We start from the raw sequence: 17,211 nt of genomic DNA, 5'->3' as shown, positions 1-17,211 counted from the left end.
TGTGCCAATTCTATCCCAGCCGTAGATGACGAGCCTGCATGATGCACAACTCCCCTGAGCTCATCTCCAAAAGCAAAATCAGGACGAGGCATGGGAGCAACTTTCACTTGAATCATCCAAACAGTATGCGGAGCTCGCTAGATAAAGAGCTCCATCTACAGGCGCGAAATACACTCTGATAACTAACACGGGAAAAAAAACAAACATTTGTCTTCATTAAGCTTTAATAGAGATCGCACACACTCTGATAACAGCTAGTGACTTCTCGTAGTATTTCCTTATATAACTCAATTCTTACAAACTTGCTTCCATTCACAATACATGGCAGAGAATCTACTCGCACGCACACACACTCTGTGGGTGGTCATGTCCTCTATCCACTTCCGGTAGATATCAGTGCGTCCAGCAAGTGGAGAGGGACCTTTGCAGTACAAAGGAGAGGGTCTGATAAGGAGCACCTTGCTTGGAGCTTTCACAGCGCCTGTCTCTGGCGGTTAGTCTGAACTGTTCCCATCTCTTGACGTGTTCTGCGCGGAGAGACATTAAAAGGCACACAGTGGGGTTGGCGTGTGTAAGGTTCAGACAACTTAGTGGGATCAACATGCCTGGTTTCATGAGTCACTTGCATCTAATTAACACATACAATAAGATATTGAGATTTAAAAAAAAATTTCAACTCATTTTTTCATCGACTGGACTGTATATTAATGTGACTCTGTGTATGCGTGCGTGTGTGAAAGAGCTGGCAGCCATGTTGAGCCATGAGACAGACGTGTGTATCGGTCATTAACGTAATCGCTCCATTTACTTCATCTACCCTGGGAGGAACGGCTGGTCAGCACCATCTGGACTCATGCACAAGCACATCCATGGCAATCGCCTGACATGGTCGTTTGCGTGGCTCGTCAGTCACGAACCTCACGTGAGACTCTCTGATGGTGTACTTTGGCTTGCTTGGTCACTCACTCGGTGCTTCATGAGCTCTATCTAGTTTGCTGTTTTTTGAAGTTGGACAATCAGGCTTCTGCTAGAAAGTAAAAAAAAAGTCAGCCTGATTTTTTGGGGGAGGTTAATCAGAGGCACTTTAAATACGTCTGTGGTAGAGTTTAGAATGTGATGGTTTAATTCTGAACAACGTCTCATCCCAGTTATAAGAGGGTGTGTACAGTAGTGCAATCACATTATTTCAGTTGTTTATTTTTATTTTACATCTCGTATATCCTGCACAGTTTATATTTTACTTGAATGGTGTTGCTGTCTTCCTCCAAATATGTTCCACTTAGATTTTGGTTACAATCAGCACCTTGATTATATAAAAAAAAAAACAATGTCAATACATTTACAAAATAAATAAATAAATGGGGGAAAAAAGCTTTTTATATATTGATAACTTGCAAAATTAATTAAAAACAAAGGCAACAAACAAATGTGTTCCCAATTTGAAGTAATGTATGTACATTCCCTGCACGGCCAAAATCAATCAATCAATCAATCAAAATATCATCTGCAGCTGACATGACCTCTGTCTATTCATGTTCTTTTTACTTCTAAAAAAAAAAAAAAAATACCTGCACGGCCAAAAGCTATTATTCCAAATCAAATAGGAAAATGAACTTGGAAAATCCCATTACATAAATTGAGATGCTTTTATCATTGTCAAATCCCATTAAAAAATCAGAAATCATCTCTTTATGCATGGCCAGAAGCTATAGAGTTTTATCCGTTCCAGTTTATCTGAACGGGATCCAGACGGTGCATTTGTCCATTTAAGTTGGAAAATGACATTTATGAAATATTCCGGTGAATATACTGCATGTCTGCCAAATACCGTCAGATATTTATCCAGTCACTTATCACATTATGTTCTCTTGGATTGGAATGAAAATCATTTAATTTTTACCTAAAAAATATTTTGGAAAAAATTAGTAGCCCTTGTAAGACCTGCACTCCATCAATGCTTTTATTTCCTTTCATCTTCTTTCTCAGTCTCTTCATCCTTCCCTTTTCTGAACAGACGCTTTAATCATGCACAAACTTGTTTGTTTGTTGCAGCACCCAGATGACCGTTGAGAAAGTCCTCACCGTGCACGTGGGGCTGCAAAGGACAGCCTGAATCCACAGGTTCATCTACAATTTAGAGGACTAGGATGGAAAGAAGAAGCGTGAACAGGACCAAAGCAACAAGGACTCAAGTGCTATGATTATGAAACCGCATGCATGTCGTCTTGGCAACGGACGGAGCAACGATGAGAGGAGGAGGAAAGAAAAAAGGGAGACATTTCAGGTTTTTTTTGGGGGGGGGGGAAGACACCGCTGCAAGATTAAAAAGAGTTTAGCATGTGTTTTGCTATGCCACAGTGGAGCAGAATATTGCGTTCTCGTTTAGGTGATATTTCAGTTCCAGTCAAGTGCTGCAAGTTTAAACATCACCTGAAGGCACATTTTTCCCCCCCATTTGCTCTCTTCACATTTGCATGAGTCAGCAATGACCCTGTGGACAAACTATAGACGTTTATTCTACCGGGGCTCACCTTCATCACTCGTCACTCATTTGTATTCTTGTGAGCTTGCAACCCCTCCTCACTTTCCATCTCATCTTACAGCCTCTCTTTTCCTCCCCTCTTTTGTCTCACTATAGGCTCTCTTTCATGCTCCTCTTGTCCTCCCCGTTCTTCAACAATCTCTTTTCCTGGCCCCCATCCCTCAATCCCTTTGGAGCAGAGCTGACATTGGACTTGAGGTCAAAGAGATGGGCAGTCATGCTCTTACTGTCAGTCGGCTCGAATGGGCTTAGATACAGAAGGGAGACACCCAAGGGAAGCCCTCCATTGGCCTTGGGCTCGACACCGATATACATTCAGCCACATACTTTTAGCTGAAAATGTATGAAAATCGTGGAATTAAATTTTTTTTTAAACCAAATTCCCTTAGAGAACTGCCTCAGATTATAGCTTTTACAAGTGTGTATTATGCACAATTGAAGTATTCACTGTAGATGAATGCTGAACACTCGTGTTGAAAATAAGCCGACAAAGGTCATAGACGACCATTAGCATTTCAAACAAACGAAACACAATTGATTCCAGTACGTTTCTGGAGAAACTGATACAGGAACATTCTGTTGGTGTGGTTGCAACATTTGTGTGAGAGTCATGGACATTCATTTGAAAAACAGTTGGGGAAAAATGACATCCTTTTGCAGGTCTTTAATGTGACACATAATGTCTGCAATGTAGAGTGCAATACAAAACATCTTTAGTTATGTAGCGCTTTCACAACAGCCGTAGCTCAATGTGTTCAGCTGTGCTATTAATTATTTTATCCTAAAATGTCCCAAAATCCAGCTTTTTCCTTGAAATCATTTTATATTATATTGCAATTTATTACATCCATGCATTTGGGTTCAACTTAAAAGCGTAATCCTTTATTTATTTTTGTCTATTTTGTGTACACTAATAAAATGGATGGCTTTATGTTTGGTACATTGTGCCACACTGCCCCCATGTGGTCACAATCTGTATTGCATAGTCTGATGAAGTAACTTTTAAACGTCAAGGACGAATGCTTTTTTTTTTCCTTATAAATGACTATTTGGATTTGTTCCAGTTACTCATTAAGCAGTGTAAAATATGGTTATATGGATTAATCAAATATTCTTGTCCGTCAAAGACTTTCTGGATATGAATTATTTTGTTAAAACATGCAAACATATTAAAGAGAACATTCGTAATATATTTCCTGTCCTGGTGGGTGGTACTTTTGGTGTGGACCTGTTGAGGGTTCAGGTTACGGGATAGGGTTGCATACAAGGACATCAGCCAACAAGCAGTTGTATCACTTTACTTGTAGGCTTCCTAGCTGCTTAGGGTAATAATTACGAATGTATCCTCTAATTGGGGTCATTTGATAATATTTTTGCATTCCAACTTATTTATCCATCATTGAACCATTGCTAGTCTTCCTTCATGGCTGAGTCCCTCAGCAACATCACAAAGGATAACCCTTCCCCGAGTGGAAGGGTTTCAGGCCTGCGGGCCCCACAGGAAAGTGCTCTTAAAGCTGGGGTGGCGTTGGCTGATGAGAGGGTGGACTTCCTCCGAGAGCAGGTTGTCGGCGTGCTCCGCGTTAAGACCGATAAATGGAACCGATTTATTAGCACAGAGGACAATCAGCAAATCATTTTTGACTACCTGGACCAAATTGGGACCAACAGGCTGCTGCTCTTCACTGGACCTGGAGGGACGCTCCATGCAGGGGATGCTCAGGTGAGATACAACTTAAAACAACCATTTTATTCTTTATTGACAGATCCATCTGAACTTTTCCTCAATTGTACTACGGCATTGTTAATATTTGTTGGCACACTTGTAAATGCATTAAAAAGTACATTCCATTGAAATACCTTAAGGGTCACAATAGCTCTTTTGTGGACCGCCAGAATTAATAGGAATAAATAATTAATCACCTCAGAACATACCCTAGAGTCCTTCATGTTAAATAGTTGGTACAGATTTCTTTGTATACTTCATTTATTTATTTATTTAATCGGTCACATTGAGTTCATGTTTTCAATTGTACCTGCTGCACAAACAAGAATGAGGCTTGGTTATTTTCTGGGGTCTTTTTGTCGCATCAGGCACTGGGTGGCTTGAATCTCTGTGCGTAGTAGTACGAAGTCTCAAGACTATGAAAGAATTCTACACTGACATGTCTTTAATGCGTATTGCCCGAAATCTTGGTCTCAGCAACATCGGTCATGGATCCCAAAACATGCAATCATTAAGAACAAAAACGTCAGATTCTTTTTAGGTGGCTCTCTCTAGTGGTATATGAAAGAATCACAGCCCAAGTAGAGTTCAGCCGTATTTAATTCACTTTTAAGTTCAATACATTTGCATTGCTTTAAAAAGACTGTGTCCGTAGAATTGTTTTTTTTTTTTCATTTTCCTATTTCCAAGCACAGTCTTTGTTTGGAGAAAAAAAGCAACATATAGCTTGCTTTTTCTCCATTTCATTTGACAATGTCTAACATAGTAATTTCTGAAATAAGTACCTACTTATTTCTGGTGCTTTCAATACTGTTGAAAGCGTTCCTACTGTTTTTGCATCTGTGAAGACATCGCCCCCATGGAAGACCAAACTATTGTGTGTGCTGAAGAAGGGCGGAAAGAGAATCACTCGTCAAGGATTCCGACACCAACTGCGGCTGGGGGAAGTAGCGGGATACCCGATGGAGCATTTACCAATTGTCATCTCACAGGTGGGCTCCTTTGCAATTTTGCAGGACTGGCAAAAGTACACACACCACACTCGCTACTTAAAGGGGAAGTCAACCCCGCAAAAAAATCTTTTTAAGAAAATGTTCTATGCACCTACCTTAAATAGCTTAAAAACAGCACTATTTTAACTATCTTATAGGGCAGCCATTTTGTCACTTCTGACATCACAGTTGTTCAGGGCTCAGGTAACAACCAATCATGGCTCACCTGTTTTCTGAAGCTGAGCCATGATTGGTTGTTACCAGAGCCCTGTGCAACTGCAATGTCATTTTCAGTCCACAGAAAGAGGCAAAATGGCCGCCCCTGATATGGTTACAAAAAATTGGATTTTACTGCTTAACTCATATCCCACAAACACAATAATCATTAGAAAGCTGTGTTTCGACGTGTGGGGCTTTCTTGAAAATTTTATTTTGGGGTTGACTTCCCCTTTAAAGACACTATAGTGAGTTCCGAGATTTTTTTTTAGTTTCAGCTGAAAATGCACATAGATTGATAACTATGTTCTACTCACGTGTTGAGATAGAGTTTAAAATGATATTTCTCAATTTGAGTTTAGAATATTTATACAATTATAGATAGTTTATATAAATTTATAATATTTGAGTGGGTGGCTAAAGGATTTTGATTTGAGTTACTCCTTGGTTTATACTCCATGTCTATGCTGCCCCAATATTTTCCACATTAGAAGTCCCTGAGATCTCAATCAATCAATCAATCAATCAATCAATCAATCAATCAATCAATCAATCAATCAATCAATCAATCAATCAATGAATCAATCAATCAATCAATCAATCAATCAACCAATCAATCAATCAATCAATCAATCAATCAATCAATCAAAATCTCATCTGCAGCTGACATGACCTCTGTCTATTCATGTTCTTTTTACGTCTAAAAAAACCAAAAAAATAACCAAGTCTATTTTGACTTTGTAACTTGCCACCACTGTAATGTCATGAATTATTCAGTTGTCCTTGCGCCAGTTTATGCATATCCGCTGTCGGTGTAGGTGTTGGTGTGTGTGCTGTCCAACAGTCTGAACCATGAGGAGTGGCCTCAGGTTGTGTCAGAAGACATTCACCGACACCTGGAGAAGCTGAGAAGCATTGTGGTTACTCTGAGAGGACGCGCTGAGGGCCGGACTCTGCTGCCCCTCCCCCTTTGTGTGGAGAGGGCACGACCTCATAACATTGGATTTGGGTTAGTGGACCATAGCCCCCCCAAAAAATTCAATCCGTTGTCTTGGGAGCATGGATGTTTTTTCATTTTAAAGCAAAGGCAGTGATGCAGCATTTCTGTCTCCATCAGTCCGACAGGTTGGCCACTCGACGGAGGCTTGTTATACTCCATAGAAACGCTGATTGTTCAGTGGTCAGGACAAATATGGAAGGTCCTAAAGAAGGACTCTGGAGCGCTGCTGCTCCATGGTGAGCATCCAGGTCCCAACGTGGAGCTCCAGTTCTGGACCTCGCAAAGAGAGAATCTCATGGGAATTCAATCACAGGTGCAGTGAAACGAACATGAGAAAGAAACCCAGATATGAACATTTGTCACATGAGAGATAAATTTGTTTTTTAATAACTAAAATCTGATTTTTTTTTAATGAGTCACCTTTTAGGATTTCGACCTGTCTGATGAGATTTGACAAATTTTGTCACATTTCAGTTGCAACTTGTATTGACATGACATCAAATTTGATTTGACAGAGATATTATTTAAATATTTCACATTTACTGCTACTAAAAATACAAGATAGATTAAAATGACTTATTAAACTTAAACACAATTAGCAATTAACTTCTGACCTTTTAATAACATAATCAAAATTTTGGGATTGCAATTAAGGTTTAATTGGAATAACTTCATACGAATTATTTCCAATCAGAAATTTGATATTTTTCCATAAAAAAAAATAAATAAATAAATACCAGACTTACTTGCTGGATTTGAATAATTTCCAAAGTAACAGAGACGGTTAATGAGTTGATTTTGTGCTCATGACCTCATAAATAGCAACCACTTTAACATTTACAATTTTACAACCCAGTTAATTTGAGAGTCACGCTTGATGTTTTCAGATTCAAAGTCCCAAAGTGAAGCAGATCATGGAGATCTTGAGACGAGTCAAGAGCAGTTACTATTCTTCCTTCCAGGACGTCTCACTTAAAGTCGACAATGGTGACTATTGCCCATCACAACTTCTACATTCATATTCTGAGTCTTCATTTGCCATCGCTAACGTTTAGAGGAACACTTTGCAATTGAGTAACTACATCAGCGCTTATGTATGTGTCGGTGACAGCGGTGCTGGAAGCCGAGGACATCGATCTTTATCTGCGGCCATTGAGGAGGCTCATCGGCAGCTTGGAAGAGAAATGTTTCCCACAGGTGGACACTCTGCTGCCTCCGCTCTTCCACACCCTCTGTCTCATCTGGAGTCGATCACAGTACTACTGCACTCCGCAGCGCATCGTCGTCCTGCTTCAAGAGTTCTGCAATCTGATTCTGGAAAAAGTAAAGCGGTAATTCCAACATGGAGGTTATGATGCTTTATGACTTGAAAAGTCTTTCCTTCACAGGCATTTGCTTACCTGATCCCTGAGGAATTGTTTAAGATGGAGCTGGAGGAAGGCCAGGAGAGAGTCCAAATAAGCATCTACGTCCTGCGCACCTTCAAGCAGCTGTTTCACGCTCACCGCCAGAAGATTCTGAAATACTTCCAACATGGCCAGACCGCCAAGCTGTGGGACTTTCCCACGTCGCTTGTGTTCCGCCGCTTGGACTGCATAATGGAGAGGCTGCTTATGATTGAGGTAAGGATGGAAAAATGACCTTTAGTTGAAAGAGCTGTACGCAAACATTAATTCAAAACATGCTTTAATGATTTTTTTTTTTTGCTTAATGTGAATTGCTAATATTCTAATAATGTACTGACCTCTTGTTTGGTGATGAGATAGCCTTGTTTGAATGCATGAATAGATGGATGAATGAAATGAAATATTTCATCCCGAGATTAATTAGTAATAGTAATTCAAAGTTGTTAAAAAAAAAAAGTTGAATGAATAAAATGGGGGAGGGTCATAACTGAGGATGAAAACTGCCAGTTTTGACACAGCCAAGCACGATTGACAGAAAAGCATGGCATTATACTTTGAGAATTATTCACATTTTCAATTAGTTGCTTCCCCTTCCAAACCAATTCTGAGACCTTTATGTGATGTTTAAAAAGCGCACTGGCTTGAGCTGAAATTGATTTTGTCGCTCTTGCATAGGAGTTATTTGCTTCAGCTCTGGACTTTTTAAAACTGGAGAAGGTGGAACTCGGTGGATCCAGAGGCAAGATCCTCAGCGAGATGGTCTTCAGCATGGGTGAGGAGTTTCACGACCGCTGGCGAGCCCTCAGAGAGAGCAAATATGACCCCTTGGACTACACCAATCATGTGAGAGGCCGAGTAACATTGCTGACCTTGCTTTTGTTTGGAATATACTCACGTCTTTTTTAACAGGGCTCTGTTATGGTGCACGCAACAATTATTTTTAAATAAAAATTGGATGTCGTTTTCTGTCCAAAGCACTTAAACGCAACAACACCCGATAGCAACAGCAAGAGAGAATATCAGCACAGTTGAAGAGTTTAAAGTCTTTCACAAATACGTCTCCTTTGGCCAGCAGGATTTTATTCAACAACACAAGAGTTTTATGGAACAAAATCAAGATTTTGACCAGAGGCTGGGAACTGTCCTCAATCTGGCCTTCCAGAACTCAAGAAACCTCAAATCTACATTTAAGGTGTGTCAATTCTGTTTTTCTACCCATTTGTGTGAAGCCATTGAACATTTCTTCAAGAAACCAATGCTAATCAATAAATTTGTTTCCTGATCCAAGGCTGTATATCAAGTGAGTGAAACATTGTCCCTGATTCTTTTTCAGCTGTTGAAGATTTTCGGCAACCTGCTTGAGAGACCCAGGATCCGTCAGCTCTTCTCTCCTAACTACCCCATCTTATTGGACATGTTCAATCAGGAAATTAACCACTGCCAGTTTTTGTTTAATCATCAACAAGATTGGGTGAGTTCATATTTATTAATATAAATATTATTGATACATTCTTATTTGCATCTTTGAAATATGAAATCAGAAGACCAAGATACAGAATGTTTTCTATTAAATTGCAAATTGCAGATTTTTATTTCTTTGGAAGCTTCATCCATACATCCATCCATTTTCTGTTCCGCTTCTCCTGACGAGGGTCGCAGGGGGTGCTGCCTCAATCCCAGCTATCTTCGCACAGTAGGCGGGGTACACCCTGAACTGGTTGCCAGCCAATCGCACGGCACGCAAAGACAAACAGCCATCCGTGCTCACACTCATACTTAAGGACAATTCAGAGTGTCCAATCAATCTGCCATGCATGTTTTTGGGATGTGGGAGGAAACCGGAGTACCCAGAGAAAACCCACTCCGGCACGGGGAAAACATGCAAACTCCACACAGGAAGGCCAGAGCCGGAATCAAAGCCTGCAGTTCTGAATACGCTAACCGTGCCTCCCCTCTTTGGAAACTATTCTACATTATTTGTTTTTGTGTGTTCCGACCAATGCCACTCGTTTAAAACTATCACTGTGGCGGCATCATGGTGTCAAGGAACTGTTTTGAAGTGATAGAAAAAGCTTCATTTAGTCAGGGTCATGGCCTTGAACAACCATTTTATTTTCGCAGTTGCATTATTACTTTTGTTGACATTTTCATTGAATGACTCATTGAATTGAATGATTATTAATGCAAATTAATCATGTTTGTTTCAGCATGCGCCAGGAAATGTAGTTCTGGGAAAAAATATGCCCCTGGTGGCCGGGAGGCTGAAATGGTCACGGGAGCTTCAATGTCGTGTTTTGACCAACAGAGGCAATCTTTGCCAGCTCGCTCATATGTATGGAGCGATGACTCTCTCACACGCCTGGCAACAGAGCGACCAAAAGAGAAATTTGATTGTATTTGTCTTTCTGTTCTTCAATCCCAGGCCTTTGGGTGGCACTGAGGCTGACGCAGCCCTCCGCAAGTGTGAGCGTCTTCTGGAAGCTTTGGAGAAGCAGGACCAGGAACTTTTCTTACAGTGGACTGAAGGTCTTGAGGAAATCTGTCAGAGACATTTGGAGGACCCCCTGTTGACTCTTGACACCAACACAGGCTTGTTCCAAGTCAACTTCAGTCTAGCCGTAAGCACACTAATACCCGACCTTGTATTAGGTACTCTTGAATTGTGTCTCCAACCTTTTCAGAATGTCCACCAAAAATAGAAATATGTTTGCTACTAAATTTTGTGTCTTCAATAAAACAGATTAAAGATGCAGCCTAAGAGTTTTGGAAACCCCAAGCAAATGAGATCAATTACGAGAGTTGTATTTTTAAAAAATCTTTTAAAATGTAAATTAATGTTGGTCTTTATTACAAGTAATACCGATCAATTAAAACCTCTCTGACTGTGTATTCACAGCAGGGCCTCTGCATATTCTCGGTTTGCAGATTTACACATTTCGGGGTGGAACTAAGCCTTCATGATTATTTTAAGAAAACTCACCTATTCGCTGATTTTGTGTTCCGGCACAAGACATGTCTCATTTAAAAATATTGCATAAGTCGCATCTGTGTTGAATTTCATTATGTCGGACTGAAAAAAGCGGTTTGCCACGATATTGTGGGACCTTTTGACAATTACTAACATTTTGAGGTGGGTGTCAAATATCACTGAATCATATTTTTGTGGCAGGGCTAAGTCCTAACCCCTGCAAATACTAAGGGTCGGATCTTTCACATTATTTCGTTGCCATTCTCCAAATTCACAGCAACTATGGTGTCTGACAAAGTGTGCAACAAAAGATACAAAAACAACAACCTGCAATAACTCTCTGGTGAATAATTCCTCACCTTACATCCAGTTGAGATCCGTGCTCAAGGAGGTGAAGTATTTGGGAATGCTGAAGAGCCACAACATTCCCAAAGCAGCTCTTCAGCTCTTCTCGAAACGTGAGCGACTCTGCCTGGTGAGGTTAAACTACCGCTTGTCAAATATTTAAAAAAAACTACAAACCATGAATCATGCCTGCCCTGACAGCCCTGCATTGCGTCCTGCAGCAAACACAGACACTGATCTTGGTGACCCAGTGGTTCAACCAGCTGAAGAGTACCATCCTGGATGTGGAGCTAGGACTGATAAAAGATGAGATGGAAAGGACCAGGAGACAACTGGATCCAGCCCTGCAAGAGCTGACCTGGGCCCAGGATGACGTGTGGGATTACATTAAGAGCACAAGAGACCTTGTCCAGGTTTCCGTTGCTTTACTACTTCATTTTCATGCTGACGCTTATTCGAGCTAACATTGGGCAAGAGGGAGGGCACGGGATGGTCGCCAGCCAATCACAATCAGCCAATCACTTCATTCACACTCGTATTCACGTTTATGGAAAATGTTTAGTTTTCAGTAAAACTACCATAGTCTACGTGTTATTGGAATGTGGGAGAAACGCAGAAAAACTGAGATTCGGTCCGAGTAATATCTCAACAGTGAGGCAAATGCCAATAACCACCTCCTGCGACAAAAATATAAGAAGTAAAAAAAACAAAATAAATGAGTAAATATCAATTGTAAAAGGGTTTCATATATATATAAAAAAAAGCATGTTATTTTTCATATTATATTTCACATTTGGTCTGAAGTAGTGTATTGGTGAATTACACACGGACGACGGGCTGTCAGGGAATTTGGCGTCCGTGGAGCGATTAAAGGGCTGGACTAAACTTCCTTCCTTGCTTTGTCTGTTCTAAAAACTTCTTATCCTTCCGGTTCCGTCCAAAAATGGACCATTCCGTCCATGCCCATATTTTCCAAAATGCTTTGTTCACTTGTCATAGAGCTGGACAGAACTCTGAATGACCAGTGCACTACCAATAGCTGCAAAGCTTTTTATTATTTTTATTTTTTTAAATATCCATAACCCAGAGAAGGAAAGCCAGAATAAGCATTTTTTGTGCTTTTTAACCAACTTCAGACATTTAATGGCACACTGGCTGGCTCCAAAGTAAAGTGCATTACAATCCACCCGAGATGTAATGAAAGTATGGATCGCTGTTTTAAAGTGCTGCTGTGTAAGAAAAGGTTTCAAATTTACCAGCTCCCTAAAGTGAACAAGGCTGGACTTAGCTGCTACACCGTGATACAATTTAAATTATTTGAGACTGGTGGCTTTACGAAGTATGCCAAGACAAGACAAGCGCTCTTTGGTTTGACACAGTGGTTTTCTTTGCATTCCCACTTTGATGTCCTCAAGATATGATAAAGTCCTCAGATAAGAGCTTTCAACTGTCAAATATCAATGCAATTTTATGACTATCTTTATTTTCATATCTCTTATTTTACCATCGCCAGAGCCTTTGGAGTCGTGTTCGGAAGAGCAAAGCGAATGTGGAGGCCATGCAGACTCTCATGGGAAAATTCATCCAACGTGCATGTGTGACAAGAAGGAGTCGTGACTCTGCTCTTCTGCAGTTCTCTGACATTGACGAAAGTGTCGCCAAACAACACACTCTCATCAGCAACACCGGCAAGCAGATACACACGCTTCTGGAGGTATATGTTGTTCAACAGATGTTGGAGAGTAAAGAAAAAGTTAGGGAAATAGGGCTTTGGGGAGAAATGTTCAAGTTTTCTGAAGGATTTCAACAGCAAAATAAAAAAACGGTCAAAATAAGTTCACCTTTTTTTAATCCTTAATTTTTGTGATCAATCTACTGCATTTTTTTTTTCCTAGGAGAACCAATCACTCCTGGCTGTATCTAACCTGAACAGCAGTGAGTGGCAGGCCTACTCTGACTACGTGGACCACATGATCCTGGCAGGCTTCTCTCGCGCCATCCAGTGCTCTCTGCAGTACCTGCTGGACAACACCGACCCAGCCCAGCGTGCCAATCCCCTGTTTGAGGTCCAGTTGGTGCTGAACGGCAGTGACATGTGCTTTAGCCCCCCGCTAGACTTCAGCAACAGAGGCAACTTCTTTGATATTGTGGACAACATGGTGGCCAACATTCTAAACATGGCATCGTTTATCCCCAGAGTCGCAAAGCACACGCATCGGGATAATTACCAGGTCATTGGATCTTAACATGGCATTTGACTGAGTGATTGAGAAAACAGCACGAATAGGATCAATGAAGAATTTTGCCTTCTTCTCTTCAGGCTATAGTTTGAGTGTGTCAAATTTTTTTGCTATTTCAGGTCAGGTCGGCAAGTCGTCAATTTTCTGCCATCTGGAATTATTATAGCATTGTTGGTTATAAATATAATGAAATGTTCTATACACATAAAGATATTGGACATAACGTCTCTCCCTGTTTTCATGCAGAGTGACATAAATGAAATGAAGGATTTGTCCGAAATGTGTTACGCTTTACGCTCCAGAGCACATGCGGCTATCACTCAGGTAAGCATCTCTTTCCTGACATGAATTGCTCTTTATGGTGGTTATGAAGTGGAAAAATGTTTTTTTTTTTCAGGTGAGGGAATATCAAGGATCATTCAACAGCTACCGCTATCTCTGGACTGATGACAGGTAAGAATGTGATGCCGTGTTAACTTCTCAAAGTGATGATTTGCAGACTGTCTTTTGATCTTGACATTCATAGGTCTGAATTTATGAGTCAGTTCCTGCTATATGGTCATGTATTAAGTACGGAGGAAGCTGAGCTGTATGCAGATTATGAACTGAAGAAGAACCCACCCACCCTGGAAAATTTTAAAGAGCAGGTACATTTATAGCAATCCCTATCTCGTAATTCTTCATTGGGCAATCTGTTAAAATCTCTCTTCCGGACAGATCAATCTGTTTGAATCCCTGCATGAGAGAGTGAGCAAGATGGAGGATGGGAGGGTATTCTGTTGCTGGTTGCAAGTGGACATCAGACCCTTCAAGCACACACTGATGAATGTCATCAAAAGATGGAGTTGGATGTTCAAGGAGCACCTGCTCAACCACGTCAATCAAAGGTTACACAAATGCGTGCACTCAAGCTGTCTCCGTATTTTCAAAGCAAGTTCGTTTTACACACCGAATGAGTAAATTGCATTTTTCTCAGTTTTGAGGACTTTTGTTGGAAAATCAATTGAATTTTTGCAAAAATGTACAATGTTGACCATTCTTCAGAATTTCTTTCTGTTTTGTTTTCTATTTGTACGTATTTTTTGTTTCATGTTTATCTCTTCTTATTCATTTCCCTCATACAATTATTTTTAATTGATATACATACATAATAAAATAAAAATTATTAGGATTTTAAAACAATTTAATGTACATGTAAATTTGACATAAGCTTGTTAGTGCTAAGAGACAAGCGTCATGTAAAAAGATTGCATTTTAACGCCCCATTCTGTTCTGTTCAACAGCGTGAGGGAACTATCATCTTTTGTCCACAACACAGCTCGTGGTCTTTCCAACAAGTTGTCTGATGGAGACTATGCTGGCTTGGTGGACATTATGGGTCACCTCATGGCAATGAGAGACCGACAAATCAGCAACGAGCAGCACTTTAAACCGCTCAAATCTACAGCAGAGCTCCTCAAGACTTATGGGCAACAACTCCCAGAGAGTGTGTGCACACAGCTAGAGGTTGGTGCACAAATGCACACACAAGGCATGAAAAGCAAAAGTCACAATAGACTCTTTTTTTTTTTAATTTAGTTTCAGGTTAAAAAAAAAAAAAGGTATCATTTGCACTAAAGGACAAAAGAACTTGTCACAGTTTGCAATTTTGCACCGCTCCAACTTTGTTGGTGAGATCGCTGCAATGAGACTAAGCTTGCAAAAAGTGCACAGCCTAAACTGTCAAATGCGGATGGCCTTACATATGTCCGAACAATATCTAAAAATAAATGGAAAGTAGAAATGAAAGTGTGGTGACTGTTGGGAAACCTTTCAAATAGGTACATGCGGATGCTTAGTATGCATTCTTTAAAAGCGCAAAATAAATGCAGGAGCTGCCGGAGAGGTGGAAGAGTTTGAGGAAAATCGCTTTCACAGTCAAACATGAAGTGGCGCCGCTGCAGTCCAGCGAAGTTTCAGTTATCCGCAGGAAATGTGCACGGTTTGAGGTGAGCAGTCCCATGAAAAAAATAATAAAACCAGGCATCTAAGCCTTCTCACTTTCGTCCATGCATTTTCAAAGACATCCATATTACATTATAAAGTTGCAGTAATGGCTCTAAATTATGCTTATTTGATTGTTTTTAACATTTTAAGGTCAAGCAGTATGAATTCAGGGAGCGGTTCCATACCGAGGCAATTTTTAAGATCAGTGTGGATGAACCGTACAAACAACTCGATAAGGTGAGCAGTCATACTTGCTGTTGCTTGTTCATCAAAAAAATATTTTGCAGATATCCTCCGTGTGTTATCGTGTCTGCACCAGTAGAAATTTGAGTGCTTGATGAGACGCTTTGGGCAATAGTGGGGATATAGTATTTGACCGACCCTGCTTAAAGGGACCATTGAGTGGGCTGAACATTGGCACTTGTGGTTTTTTAGTAAAGAAAATGACGTTCACCCTTTGTTTGTGTTTAATATATAATAAAAAATTGTGACTAAACCACAGAATTAAAAGCATGCCAACATGTCTCCAGTGTAATCAAGCGGTCGCCGCAATGGAAGCAGAAATGAAGGCCCTGCAGGACACTGCCGATCTGTTCGAGGTGAGCTTCCCAGACTACAAGCAACTACGCCAGTGTCGCGCTGACATCATCCTTGTCAAAGCAGTGTGGGATATGATCATTTTTGTCAAGGTATGAAAACTTCTAAGGTCCACAACAAAAGGCCTTGCGGAATTCTGGATACAACACGACATTTCTATTTTCCCTCTCTCTTGCAGAGCAGCATAGAGGACTGGACCAAGACTTCATGGAAAGAGATCAACGTTGAGCAAATGGACATGGAGCTGAGACGTTTTGCGAAGGTGCAACTTTTGTCGCTAATTTCAACGATGAGATCGGAGCTCTCTTATCCTCTTGTTGGTTGCATCGTCAAGGAGATGAAGATGCTAGATAAGGATGTACGCTTGTGGGATGTCTACATGGGTCTGGAGTCAACGGTGAAGAACCTGCTGACGTCTCTGAGAGCGGTCAATGAGCTTCAGAACTCTGCTGTCAGGGAGAGACACTGGCAGCAGTTAATGAATGCCACCAAGGTACCTCTGCCTCCACAATTATGATCGTGTTTTAAGATATGTGTGATTCGGGTGCAGTTGCCTTAGGTTGAGCCAGTTTTGAGTTGTGTACTTATGGCAAGCCAATGAACCTAACTTGAAATCTGATCCTGTTCATCTTTGATCGCATTTGGTCCACAGGTAACGTTTGTGATGGGAGAACACACGACTCTCGGGAACCTGTTGGAATTGCAGCTTCACCGTGTTGAGGACGAGGTCAAAAATATAGTGGACAAGGCAGTGAAAGAAATGGCAATAGAGAAGGTCAGCATTACCACACACCACATTGAACGTCAAGCAATGAAAGTCGGTTAAAATAACGGCCAAGTTTTGGGATGCAAATTTAAATTGGATAAAAATGGATGCAGAGCTCACCCTCTTGCCACCAGGAATATCAAACTTAACCGGATATGTCATGATTATAAAAATCCTAATTGTAAACTGCTTTCTGGAGTCAAATAGTCATTGCAACCATATTGTTTTTAGTAAGATACACAAAGGCATGCTTAGATATGTTTAGTCTGAAATACATAAAATGAATCATCTTTGAGATAAACAAGAGCAGACCTTGTGTACCAAGATCCGTCTCAAGATCTCAATATCAGAAAGGGACCAACTCTATCAACAATATCATTAAAGAAATAAAAATGTCTATTTTTGGCAGGTTTTGTCAGGGATGAAA

At 40.6% G+C, this 17,211-nt stretch overlaps 1 protein-coding gene and 1 long non-coding RNA gene across 2 annotated transcripts; both read left to right on the top strand.

The window, feature by feature from the left end:
* Positions 1 to 304: 304 nt before the first annotated feature.
* LOC148325941 (uncharacterized) lies at positions 305 to 3,482 on the top strand. The gene is made up of 3 exons (XR_015846196.1): positions 305 to 493; positions 741 to 922; positions 2,053 to 3,482. It is a non-coding gene; the product is annotated as an uncharacterized LOC148325941 (long non-coding RNA).
* Positions 3,483 to 3,965: 483 nt separating this feature from the next.
* On the top strand, positions 3,966 to 17,209 carry LOC148325940 (dynein beta chain, ciliary-like). Its single transcript, XM_088311274.1, has 28 exons — positions 3,966 to 4,265; positions 5,117 to 5,260; positions 6,295 to 6,499; positions 6,620 to 6,789; positions 7,364 to 7,463; positions 7,588 to 7,799; positions 7,865 to 8,098; positions 8,558 to 8,725; positions 8,958 to 9,074; positions 9,216 to 9,353; positions 10,090 to 10,151; positions 10,305 to 10,500; positions 11,221 to 11,325; positions 11,417 to 11,608; positions 12,709 to 12,948; positions 13,091 to 13,426; positions 13,682 to 13,759; positions 13,833 to 13,888; positions 13,962 to 14,082; positions 14,153 to 14,322; positions 14,719 to 14,941; positions 15,307 to 15,423; positions 15,572 to 15,658; positions 15,952 to 16,110; positions 16,197 to 16,280; positions 16,353 to 16,511; positions 16,671 to 16,793; positions 17,204 to 17,209. The coding sequence occupies exons 1-28, from the start codon at positions 3,966 to 3,968 to the stop codon at positions 17,207 to 17,209; spliced, it is 4,302 nt and encodes a 1,433-aa protein (XP_088167400.1).
* Positions 17,210 to 17,211: the final 2 nt, after the last annotated feature.

The sequence above is a fragment of the Idiotropiscis lumnitzeri genome, chromosome 12 (genome assembly GCF_059441095.1).
Source record: "Idiotropiscis lumnitzeri isolate Australia: NSW breed Sydney's pygmy pipehorse chromosome 12, RoL_Ilum_1.0, whole genome shotgun sequence".
In the NCBI taxonomy this organism is placed as follows: Eukaryota; Metazoa; Chordata; class Actinopteri; order Syngnathiformes; family Syngnathidae; genus Idiotropiscis; species Idiotropiscis lumnitzeri.
Note: the sequence above shows the minus strand (reverse complement) of the source record. Positions and strands in the feature narration are given on the sequence as shown.

Coding starts and splice junctions, on each gene's coding strand:
- LOC148325940 (XM_088311274.1), top strand. CDS start 3,966: ATGGCTGAGTCCCTCAGCAACATCACAAAGGATAACCCTTCCCCGAGT. Junction 14,083..14,152: donor TGGAAAATTTTAAAGAGCAG/GTACATTTATAG, acceptor TCTTCCGGACAG/ATCAATCTGTTTGAATCCCT. Junction 15,659..15,951: donor CGTACAAACAACTCGATAAG/GTGAGCAGTCAT, acceptor ACATGTCTCCAG/TGTAATCAAGCGGTCGCCGC.